At 37.7% G+C, this 13,034-nt stretch overlaps 1 protein-coding gene across 1 annotated transcript in view; it reads left to right on the top strand.

Moving 5' to 3' along the window:
- LOC128983014 (U4/U6 small nuclear ribonucleoprotein Prp4-like) overlaps positions 1-13,034 on the top strand; it is a 125,708-nt gene that overhangs the window by 103,497 nt on the left and 9,177 nt on the right. Inside the window, exon 7 of the mRNA XM_054402136.1 lies at positions 254-466. Within this exon, the coding sequence (XP_054258111.1) occupies positions 254-466 (213 nt within the window). The remainder of the gene's footprint in view (positions 1-253; positions 467-13,034) is intronic.

Below are 13,034 nucleotides of genomic sequence, written 5' to 3'. Positions count from 1 at the left end.
ATTATCCTCGGAATATTTCCACAAAACTAACATAGAAATTCACGGCAAGAGCGGGCGCGACGCTCGCCACTAGGGTGACTCATGCCTTTTATCCCCACTCCTCGCAGACGGACCGTTTTTCGAGACCTACTTCAACCTGTGCGCGCAATCCAGGGAGTTATTATACATGGATGGTTGTGTCATTGACTATATACAGAGTGTGTATAATGGTTGTGTCCCATTAGCATTATTCTGATTGCTGGTTTTGTTGCAGTGAGGATCCCCTTGCAGATATTGAAGGTCATGTAGCCAGGGTGTCTCGGATAGAGTTCCATCCTAGTGGCAGGTTCCTTGGCACCTGCAGTTTTGACCATTCCTGGAGATTGTGGGATCTAGAAGTAGGACAAGAAGTATTGCATCAGGAAGGCCACTGCAAACCTGTTTACTGCATCAGTTTTCAGGGCGATGGTTCTGTAGCTGCTACCGGGTCAGTATAGTTGTTATGTTTAGGTTGTTCCCTACTTTTACCTTAAACTAGGTCTACTTAGGAATTTAATGTTTAATCTAATCTTGAAACAAACTCTGATTATATTAGACCTAAGTGTGGAACGATGTTGAAGATAGTGTAACAAAAATGTTGTATGTGTTAAAGTACTATGTATTAGTAACAAAACATAACTTTCCACCAATCTAGGAGTCCATACCCTAACGTTAAGGATATATGAATATTTTGAATTAAGGGTGTTCAAAAATAACAACTAATTAAAAATTGTATTTTAAAAAATTGACTATAGACCAATAGTCAATTGTACAACACTAATAACACCAAAAAGTATTATTGTTCAGCTAAAAGGAACAATAACAAAATAACAAGTCATTAAGATCTTGCATTGATTGTTGGATCTTGCATCCTGTTAATTTACTTTAAAATGTAATTAGAAGGGTAATGCAAAGTTATGTTTTTCTTACATATTAATTAATTTAAATATTTAAAATACCATTATAAGGTATTATTTGTGAAACAGACTAAACAATACCTTATAATGGAAATGTGAAGCAAAGAGGATGAGTGATGGCAGCAAGAAAGTGCCTTAAGAGTCCTTGGAGCCTATACGTTCTAACAGGTAAAACAATTAAAGAACTACAAAGAAAATTTCTGATGTCACAGTTTACGAGATATTTAAATTACAATCACTCTGGTGTTTGAAAAAATATGTACCTTCATGGCTAGACGCGACTGTCTTTTCAGGAGAGCAAAACGTTCCCGGAATAAGGTAGAAATGGAACAGTATTGTTATTTTTGAAATAGAGTTAAACAACTTTTGCAAAATTAACAAATTTTGACATATTCGTATGCGTTTTAAAATAATAACCAACCATCTAGAGTTTTATGGCGAGTTAAATCTAGTATATCTAGAGTTAAATACAATATACTGCTACTCTACTGACTGTGTTTGTTATTCCATATCTTATTTTACCTCACAATTAACCAATAGACATTTGTTGTAAGATTTCATTTTTTTTTTTTTTTTTTTGGATTTTTCTTGAAATTCATACAAAGATAAAATAAAAATATGCAATAGGCTATTTTAGCCTGTGATAAAAGTATCCTTGGCCCTCTGCTGTTCGTGCTATACATAAATTACTTGAGCTCAGTCCTCACACACTGCAAATACCACATGTATGCTGACGACTAGCAGATTTATACACATTTTTCAGCCAAACAGATCAAGGAAAGTGTTCTGAGAGTGAAAGAAGATATTGAGAAAATCATTACTTGGACTAACAAACACAACTCATTCTAAAACCACGAAAAAACTAAACCGATCATAATTTGTCATCCAGGTTTACGGAACTCTATTGACTTTCTGACGATGAATCCAATAACTATAATGGAACAGCTTTGCTTTACAGTGTCGATTTAAAAACTTAGGACTTACTATCAACTCGACACTTACTTGGGGCGATGCGGTAAAAGACATCCGTAAAAAGGTGTTTGCATCAATCCTCTCACTTAAAAAGTTACAACATTTCTTGCCTTTGCACATAAAGTTACACCTGGTTAAACCACTTGTTTTTCCCCACTTCACTTACTGCAGCTCTGTGATCAATGACATGACTGTAAACCTCGCTGATGCTCTCCAACGTGCTCAGAACTACTGCATAAGATTCATCTATGATCTAAGACACAGTGAGCGCATCACCCCTTTCTACATTCATTCTAATTTATTAAATCTATGTGATCTGAGATCAATCAAAATTCCTTTGCTAACCTATTCAATAATAAAAAAACAATTTTCCAAAATATTTTGTGGATGATTTTAGGTTTGTAGCTGAAGAAAGTGTTAGATACTCACGCCATACATCATTAACTTTGCGTATACCTCACCATAGGACTGAAGAATGATACAACTCATGGACTGTACTCAGAGATCACTGAAGTAACCAATAAAGCAACAACCTACTGTCTTCAAAATGACTTGGCAATAAATCCAACAAAAACTATGCAAATAAATTTCAGCAGAAGACAGCTACAACGATAACTGCTATTGCTGCTATAACTGCTTCAAATATCACTATCAATCAACAGTCCCAGTGGCGTAACAGAAGGGCCCGCAATGCGGGGGTGCCCGGGAGCTGAGGGAGCCCGCGAACCGGTGAGCGGGAAATGGTGAGCGGGAAACGGTGAGCAGAGAGGCCCGTGAGACGAGTGGGGCCGAAAAATTGGAGTTCATTCCTATTAAAATGTATTATCAATCATTCAATAATTGTATTGAACAAGTAATTACATTTATCTTATTAATAATATGTTGTTATCAGTTCTCGTTTAATTTTGTTAGGCCTCTCCAGTGATAACGAACTAGGGTAACAAATTTAACGAGTTATAACGTGGGTCTTTGATTATTATGCAATCTTACTTTCGTCGCCGAGAGATATTTTACTTCTCGGTGATTTCGTACACTGCTTATGTCGTCTGCAAACATTTTGTTACTTTGAGCCTGGAGCCATGAACGAGGGCTGGGGCTTTTAATATTGTATTATTTCACATTTTAGTTTTTTCCTAATCCTAATATTGATTGCATTTTGTTAAATACAATATTCTGCTACTCTACTGACTGTGTTTGTTAGTCCATATCTTATTTTACCTCACAATTAACCAATAGACATTTGTTGTAAGATAAACTCTTGAAATCCATACAAAGATAAAATAAAAATATGCAATAGGCTATTTTAGCCTGTGATAAAAGTACGTCAATCTATTAAATTAACCAGCTTTTAGTGTATGAGTTAATTATAACTAAAGATTAAACCAACCAAATAAATTAATACTTTAATACTATACTTTGAAATGGCGAACATACCAATGTAGGTATTTTAAGCCAAGAATTAATAGAGATGAGTTTAGGATGAGTGGCGTAACCTTTTAGTTTTGAAAGGGACTAAGGCCGACATATTCCTTATACACAGCTGTTATAGCCAATACAGCCAAAATCAACTAAGGGTAATTCAAACCACATTTTGCCTTGTAATTAACAAATTAGTCCAATTATCAGGGTAATAAAAATGGATAACATGTGTGATAAATTAAATGTAAAATTTTTAACCCCCTTGATATAAAAATTCTGATACACGGATGGAAAATCAGGTTTTTTTATTTGATTTCAAAACTATTTACAAACACTGATATTGATTCTGATTGTGACGCATACCGGCACGCTATATTTTATATAGTGTAAGCATTTCGCGAAGCCGGGCTGCATGACCATCTCGTTGCCTGCCGCGACTGCATCAACGCTCTATCCCCACTTTCTTACTCTTGTCCTCCTTCTTGTCTTGGTCTACGATCCTTCGAAGAGAAAACAGTGAAATTGCTAACTCCGGCGACCGCAAACTGATAAGTTTATATTTAGTTATAATTATGTAGGATATAAGTACCAATTATGGTTGGCTAAGTCAGGAAACACCGGGGAGCCTTTCTGGCTCACCCGACCATTGAAATGTAGGGAATCACAACTTAGTTGGTTGGCTGCCTTCTGCAACCAACCTTTTCCAACATGAAAAACTAAACCACATGTTCCCAGAACGTAGCTTAACAATTATCAATTAAATTCATACATATTTCACATTCAGTATTCAATTTACGTATTATTTCATTCACTCTGCAATATTTCTGAGTAATTATCCATGTTCAGTTCATAATTGGGATAGGTCTACAGTTAAATATTTAGTTAAGTTAGTCTAAATCAAAGCTGGCTAGAAAGGTGTTCTGATTTGGGTAAAGATCTCCGTCCCTCTGGTCCCCAGCAATCTTCCTAATTTTAATGGTAGCAGATTCAGCACGCTTAAGTTAAGTTTGGTCCAGACATAGCAATTCCAACCCTATTAGCATTGCCCTGTTATTCCCTTCAATTTCCCGAATTCCCGCCAATATCCCATAACCGCCATATATTGCCCCCGAACCTGCAATAGCAAACAATAGTCTCCTTCCTTCTCACCCCCCCGGCTACATGATATAGGCTAATGATGTAGTGATGTAACATTTTCATCAAACCACGACTGAAATACTTAACACACCCTTTTATGGAACATAACCTATAATTTAATACTTTAAATTAATATTTTAATTTTAAATTTAATATTTTTTTATACAGTAGAGTCCCGCAAACTCGGCACTCGATAACCCGGCAGTCTGGATAACTCGGCCATCACCTGGCTCAGAAAATTAGTGATTTTTTGAGTCCAAATTAAACATGGACTCAAGCCAGCTCAAGTCAAATCATTCACAACTCCTACCACGGATTTCTTGTACAACATCTGATGACTTGTAAAATAAATATAAATAAACAAGGCAATTAAAAATCTTAAAAATTGTATTGTTCTTATTTTCCTACATATTTCACATTCAGTATTCAATTTACGTATTATTTCATTCACTCTGCAATATTTCTGAGTAATTATCCATGTTCAGTTCATAATTGGGATAGGTCTACAGTTAAATATTTAGTTAAGTTGGTCTAAATCAAAGCTGGCTAGAAAGGTGTTCTGATTTGGGTAAAGATCTCCGTCCCTCTGGTCGCCAGCAATCTTCCTAATTTTAATGGTAGCAGATTCAGCACGCTTAAGTTAAGTTTGGTCCAGACATAGCAATTTCAACCCTATTAGCATTGCCCTGTTATTCCCTTCGATTTCCCAAATTCCCGTCAATACCCCATAACCGTCATATATCGCCCCCGAACCCGCAATTATATCCATAAACAAGCAGACCACAACATTTTACAATATTCCCCATAAGAATAACATGGGAATTTTAAAATAACAATTATTTGAATTTTCTCCGTAACTAATAATAGTACAAAAACTCTTTTATATACTAAATTATTTGTTTTTTTAAGCTCTTTAAGAAGGTCTGAAGAGAAATTGGGAAATTTTGCGTTTGGAGGGTCAAAAATTAGAAAAACCAATTTTTACCCCATAAAACCCCCCATAAAACACCCCGTAAAACCCCGTTCCCATCGTCCAATCATGCTGGTTCGCGAACTCATTCAAGTTTATCCCGCCTTAAACCTTCAAACCAAATTTCATCAAAATCGGATAAAAATTACTCAAGTTATCGTGTTTACGGACACATATATATATATATAAATCTATATATATATATATAAATATATATATATATACATACATAAAAATTTGAACGAATGTAGTTTTTTGCCTCTGGGGACATCAAAATGAAAAAGTAAATCGATCCCGGGCCTAGGTCTTACCATGCCACCTACGGTAATAGTATAGGGAAATTCGCTAAAAATAATAATAACAAAAAAAAAAAAAATAAACAAATCATATGAACAACCAAAATTCAATTAATAACTCTACAATTTTCCCGCATAACGACCAAGATGAAGAACCACGAATTATTGTGTATCGAGCACTTATGGGACCCTGGTAGCAGCTTTCGACCACAGTAGACAATCTGCACCTTCAGTCATCAGCCAGAGATGCTCCGGCCTTGTCCGCATGAGTCATCAGCCAACACACCTTGGGCACAGCCAGCGATGCTCCGGCCTTGTCCGCATGAGTCATCAGCCAACACACCTTGGGCACAGCCAGTGATGCTCCGGCCTTGTCCGCATGAGCTATCAGCCAGCACACCTTGGGTGCAGCCAGCGATGCTCTGGCCTTGTCCGCATGAGCCATCAACACACAACATCTCTACCTACACTCAACCAGCTGCCTCAACACTTAGCCCATACCATCAGAACCTCTCAAGACCTAAATCTGCATCACCAGAAGACACACCAGCTGATCTCAATCTCCCCCACAGTGCACCTAAAATTCCTTAGGAAAGAAACCTTATATAAAAAAATAAATAAAAAAAAATAAATCTTTTGTGCGTCATAATTATGGTTGGTCCGTCCCTTTTGATTTTACGAAGAAGACAATTCAATTTCAATTTTACCAGGTTAGAGAAACCAACTGTCTTCCCCACAATGCCTTCCTCTTTTCGCAGGGGGGGGGGGGTGGATCCTGCTCTCTGCCGTGGTTGGTTCAGGAAGATCTGGTTGTCCGAGGTGCCAATTACAACCAGGTCAGAACCTTCCACATCTGGAAGCAAATCGTACGACAAAACTTCCCCACACACAAAAAAACACCAAACCAAACCCTTTCACCAACCTTCGACAAAACTGTTCTGTTCTTTTCTTTTCTTTCGTCGTAAGGGGGGTGGTTGTGACGCATAGCGGCACGCTATATTTTATATAGTGTAAGCATTTCGCGAAGCCGGGCTGCATGACCATCTCGTTGCCTGTCGCGACTGCATCAACGCTCTATCCCCACTTTCCTACTCTTGTCCTCCTTCTTGTCTTGGTCTACGATCCTTCGAAGAGAAAACGGTGAAATTGCTAACTCCGGCGACCGCAAACTGATAAGTTTTTATTTAGTTATAATTATGTAGGATATAAGTACCAATTATGGTTGGCTAAGTCAGGAAACACCACCATTGAAATGTAGGGAATCACAACTTAGTTGGTTGGCTGCCTTCTGCAACCAACCTTTTCCAACATGAAAAACTAAACCACATGTTCCCAGAACGTAGCTTAACAATTATCAATTAAATTCATACATATTTCACATTCAGTATTCAATTTACGTATTATTTCATTCACTCTGCAATATTTCTAAGTAATTATCCATGTTCAGTTCATAGTTGGAAGGATAGGTCTACAGTTAAATTCAAATCATTCACAACTCCTACCACGGATTTCTTGTACAACATCTGATGACTTGTAAAATAAATATAAATAAACAAGGCAATTAAAAATCTTAAAAATTGTATTGTTCTTATTTTTTACTCTAGTTCCTGATAACCCGGCATTTCACAAACTCGGCACCCTTCCAGTCCACATTACGCCGAGTTTGCGGGACTCTACTGTAATTTATTTACCACTCTTTTTTTATTAATCTGTTTGATCATAATTGTATCGGTGGTCCAAAAATAACTCTGGGGGGAGGGGAGGGCGTTTAATTATGTTGTATCGGTGGTCTAAAAATAACTCATAAGAGGGGGGTCCAAAAAATAAGTTTGCAGGGGTGCCCGTAAAAATTTGTTACGCCTCTGAACAGTCCAAACTACTAGGCATGACCATCGATGCTAAACTCTCTTGGACAGAACATGTGAATAGCCTGTGCAAAAAATAGGATCAGGAATTTATGTAATGTTTTGAATTAAATGGATAGGAGGACAGGAAGCAACTAAGACTGCATACTATGCCTTAGTAGAGTCCCACATAAGATATGGATTAGTGGTCTGGGGTGGAACCACAGAGTAGAACCTTACAAGAATACTCCAACTTCATAAAAAAGCTATAAGAACGCTAGCTGATCTCAGCCCTACAGAAAGCTGCAGGGAAGCTTATAAATCAATAAATATCATGACTGTGATATCACTATACATCCTTGCAGTGATTAACTATACTAAACAGAGTGAGCTTACAAGAGGAGAAGATTCTCACGCTCACAACACTCGAGGGGCTACAGACTACCTTCTCCCAGATCACCATACTACTCAATACAGCAGAAAGCCTACATGGGACGAAAGGTCTTCAATAGCCTGCCCAACCACTTGAAGATCTTAAGAAATCAAGACCTGAAGAGGAAACTCAAAGACTGGCTAATGGATCAACCATTCTACTCACTAAAGGAATTCTTTGATCAAAATTGTCAAGCAAGATGAAAATTCAAATTACAATCTATGTACATGTCAATTAAAGAAATCTTAATAAAGAAAATTGATTGACTGATTGATTAAAGTTTACACTTATACTGTTGACTTACAAGACGGTAAATACATATAAAAGTTGGTTAGTGGTGATCGATTTCGATTGGACACTCCAATTGTAACGGTCAGAAAATGAGTTTAAGATCGAAATCGATTGCCTTCGTCGTATTTTATTAATTTTCGAGCAAGTTGTCGCGCTGGGACCTGGGGGGTGGGGTTGTTGTTTGTCTTGTCTCTGAGTGTGTTGTTTGTATTCCTTACCTCTTAAAAGTAGTGTGGTTTTGTTGTGTGTGTGTGTTTGTTGTGTTGTGTGTGTGTTACTATGTGTTGTCTGAGTCTGCCCTCTGTAGGGACACCATACCCTGACACCCGCACAGTTTAGGATCGAAATTGATCACTTCGTCGTGACACGCTCTTTCTAATGAGACATGAATGGTCATTCTAATGAGACATGAATGGTCAAAATCGCTTAAGAAATGGCAAAGGAATTCAACGGAAAATTTTCGTGTTGGCATTATACAGTATGGTTAAAAATTCCCGATTGGTTATATATTTTTAACAATATAGATAAAGTAAAGAGAATTGGTATATAAATAATAACCATAAGTATCTACTGTCTTAAGCTATTATCACTTTTTTATCCCTTAAGGGGGATGGGCCACAAAGAGTAAGACAAAATTCTTAAATAATTTGAATACTTTTATACCTGTCTTTGAAATGGCGACCATACAAATGTAGGTATTTTAAGCCATGTATGGATGGAGATGAGTGTGGGATGAGTGGCGCGATCTTGTAGCCTTGTTAGTGACTAAGGCCGTATTTTATTCATTTTCGAGCAAGTCGTCGTGCTGGGATTAGGGACACCACACCCGCACAGTTTAGGACCAAAATCAATCAATTCGTCGTATTTTATTATTTTTCGAGGGACGCGTTGCAGAAAGTCAACAGTGCCGGTAGGTCAAATAATTTATTCTTGTCCCATTAGATCAAAAACAATATATTAGGCTGTAGCGCTCGGTCAACAGTGTCACTTGGTCAACAAGTTACAGTCAGAACTAAAAACGTAGGCTGTGTGTATGAGTTTGACCTAGTGGGATTTTGACTTAGTGAACAGTTCCAACGAAGAGAAATATTTGATCAAATAGATATTTTGCTGTTTCGATAATCCAACATTTCCGCTAGGTCAAAAGTATATTCTGTTCAAAACAACGATAGTCCTCTCGACGCATGACTTCAATAATTTTGTGTTATGGTGTACTTAAAGTTGTGCAAAAATTTTGAAAATTGGCACAGAGCTTCTTGGTTAGTCCTACTCGATGACTGTTTTGTTGGAACTTCAAACTATTTACCGATCTACTTTATAAAAATGTATATGTATGGTGAAATAGTTTTAAATCATTATTTGTAACATGAACAAGTTAGCATGTGACGATTTTTTTTATTTTTTGGTTAGAGAGATCTTGTCTGTGGCAAAGTTGTAGCCAAAAGTTTTATGCGTAAAATATATTTTTTTTTATTTTTTACAATCAGTGGTTCAATAGATAACTTGATAAAACATGGGTTCCATAAGAAATTTCAAAGTTGGCCGCCATTTTGGAAAATGGCGGCTCAATTTCAAAAAACTAAAATCATATTTTTAACTGCCACAAAAAATAAAGGAATGTCCCCCATTTAAAGTTTTCTATGATTCTTACCGTTTTCGATATCCCAATAAAATATAGGGTGTTTTTATTTGCAATTGCAATTTATTTAATGGTGTTTTGGCCTCTAGGGACCTCAAAACGAAAAAATAATCGGTCCCGGGTCCAGGTGTTACCATGAGTACTACGGTTATAGCTTATTCCCTATATGGGAAATTCGCTTAAAACCTAATAGTTTTATAGAATAACTAGCTGTAACCCACGGGCTTTGCCCCGTTTAACTTCTTAATTTTCAAGATGATCTCGTTCGCATGGCTCAATCACGTCCTGGTTGAAGTTCGTTCGCTACGCTCACTCACCTTTAGGTTGTAGCTCATTCGCTACGCTCACTCACCTTTAGGTTGGAGCTCGTTCGCTGTGCTCGCTTGCCTTCATGTTAGCTCGTTCGCTACACTCACTTGCCTTCAGGTTAGCTCGTTCACTACGCTAACTCGCCTCCAGGTTGAAGTTCGTTCGCTATGCTCACTCACCTTTTGGTTGCAAATTAGCTGTTGTCATAAATGTAAAAGAAATAATAGTGCTGCACCCTGTTGGTAATCCTTGTAACTTTAATGCTATTGAACATCATAGAACAGAACCAACTTGTTTAATTGAAACAGCTGTTAAGATTCATTAATTCCATTTCTCATAAGGTTAACATGGGAAACTCCAGAGCCACTGGGGCGGAGCCGATTGGACGGATCACGAAATTGATGGTGTATAAACCTATTCCATGAAATTCTACACGTATGTACCAAGTTTCGTGGCAATCGGTTCAGCGGCGTCTGAGTTTATCACTGCCAAATATATGTATATACAAACATCCTCTTTTATACTTATAGATATTACATTCAACCAGCTGTTAGTTAAAACAAATTATATTGGACTAAAACAAATCAATGATTACAAAGATTGCTTTAAAAAATAATTTGAACATCCTACTATTTTACTATGCGTTTTTAATTAATCTGCCATCCTCATACCGAAGAATTGAATGTATCAATGGTCAGCATTACACATAGTATAAATAAGTCAACCTTAAATATGTCTTTAAATTTGTTTCCAAATGCTGAGTGTTTACAGCTGTTATGTTAAGCAAATTATATTGTGCTAAAAGTAAAGCTTAGCTAGCTTAGAAGGTTAGCGTCGGCTGATAGACTTTTTAAAAATTAAAACTTAATTTCTTAAAAACTGGGACCTCATTAATTTATAATTAGGCTTTGACATTCCCTAGTTCTCAAAATTATCTTTCTTTCAACACAAAAATCATGAAAATCCGTTGACTGGTTGATTCAGAATCGTGAAACAAAAAACCCTTTTACGTTTTAATATATATGATAGTTTTGACAGGTTTCAACCCTTCCGAGGCTTAATATATGTACACAGTTTATGTGTACATTATAACTCATAATATAGTTCTAAAATTAAATGGATCTCCTTTTACAAACGTATATAATAACTAGAAATTTTGAGATCGTCCTGACCGCAGCGTCAAGGTTATTGTTACCTCTTCTTAGGTGAAATATCTCTCGAACCAGAGTGTACCATACATTTTTCAAAAACGTATGTGTAGCATATAATTATTAGCATCAATTTTTCCATTGACAAAACATCTCTGACCAATACGTAAACTGATTCCGCGCTTACTAACTATTTCATGCCACAAAGATTGACGAAAGGCTTTTCATTACCTTGTATTCAAAAAAAAAACTCTACCTATTTACAGTTGGCAAGAAGCATTAATAGATAAGCTATGTACCAAATATGATAATTTTAGCTCTATTCTAATTATGACAAAACACCAAGTAACTAAAAGCGCGTTTTGTTGGTAGTAAGTGTTGCAGGAGGTCTACTTTACACTGAATCGACGTTCATTTTTAAGTGCTTTTGACCTTCCGGCACTGATGACTCAGCGAAACTGGTTTTGTATTTTATCGTATTTCGTCATATTAAAATTGCTGTTGCATTAGGTCAAATTCCCAATGTGTCAATCGCTTTAACATAGACTACGTTTTTAGCACGACTGTATTATTTGACTCAATGGGATTTTTACACTGCAAACATTGTAGTTTTTTACCTATCGGCACAAGTACAAATTATTTGACCTTCCGGCACTGTTGACTTCCAGCAACATTCCCGTTTTCGAGCAGTTCGTCGTGCTGGGACCAGGGACACCATACCCTGACACCCGCACTGTTTAGGATCGTAATCGATCGCTTTGTCGTATTTTATTAGTTTTCGCGCAGTTCGTCGTGCTGGGACCAGGGACACCATACCCTGACACTCGCACTGTTTAGGAACGAAATCGATCACTTCGTTGTATTTTATTAGTTTTCGCGCAGTTCGTCGTGCTGGGACCAGGGACACCATACCCTGACACTCGCACTGTTTAGGATCGAAATCGATCACTTCGTTGTATTTTATTAGTTTTCGCGCAGTTCGTCGTGCTGGGACCAGGGACACCATACCCTGACACCCGCACTGTTTAGGATCGAAATCGATCACTTCGTTGTATTTTATTAGTTTTCACGCAGTTCGTCGTGCTGGGACCAGGGACACCATACCCTGACACTCGCACTGTTTAGGATTGAAATTGATCACCTCGTCGTATTTTATTCGTTTTCGAGCAAGTCGTCGTGCTGGGACCAGGGACACCGTACCCTGACACCCGCACAGTTTAGGTTCAAACTGATCGCCTTTGTTGTAGTTTATTAGTTTTCGAGCAAGTCGTCGTGCTGGGACCAGGGACCCCATACCCTGACACCCGCACAGTTTAGGTTCAAACTGATCGCCTTCGTTGTAGTTTATTAGTTTTCGAGCAAGTCGTCGTGCTGGGACCAGGGACCCCATACCCTGACACCCGCACTCTGCCTGTCGAAACAAATTGTGCTTTTTAAAGTGGTATAGCCCTTTTATTAGATTCGATAGACCCTCAGGAGTGGCGGTGATGAGGCGTTGAAGACAGAACTGAGTGTTCTATGGTCTAAGAATAACGACCTGTGCCATCTCCTGACAAGGGTTAAATTCGCCGATGCTGACCCGGGTTTTAGGATTTTGTTGGTAAAACGGTTGACCCCCCCTGGAAAGTACCTGGCTACTGA

The sequence above is a fragment of the Macrosteles quadrilineatus genome, unplaced genomic scaffold (assembly GCF_028750875.1).
Source record: "Macrosteles quadrilineatus isolate MER2022 unplaced genomic scaffold, UCM_ALF_1.0 Scaffold_1__1_contigs__length_201487025, whole genome shotgun sequence".
Taxonomy (NCBI): domain Eukaryota; kingdom Metazoa; phylum Arthropoda; class Insecta; order Hemiptera; family Cicadellidae; genus Macrosteles; species Macrosteles quadrilineatus.
Note: the sequence above shows the minus strand (reverse complement) of the source record. Positions and strands in the feature narration are given on the sequence as shown.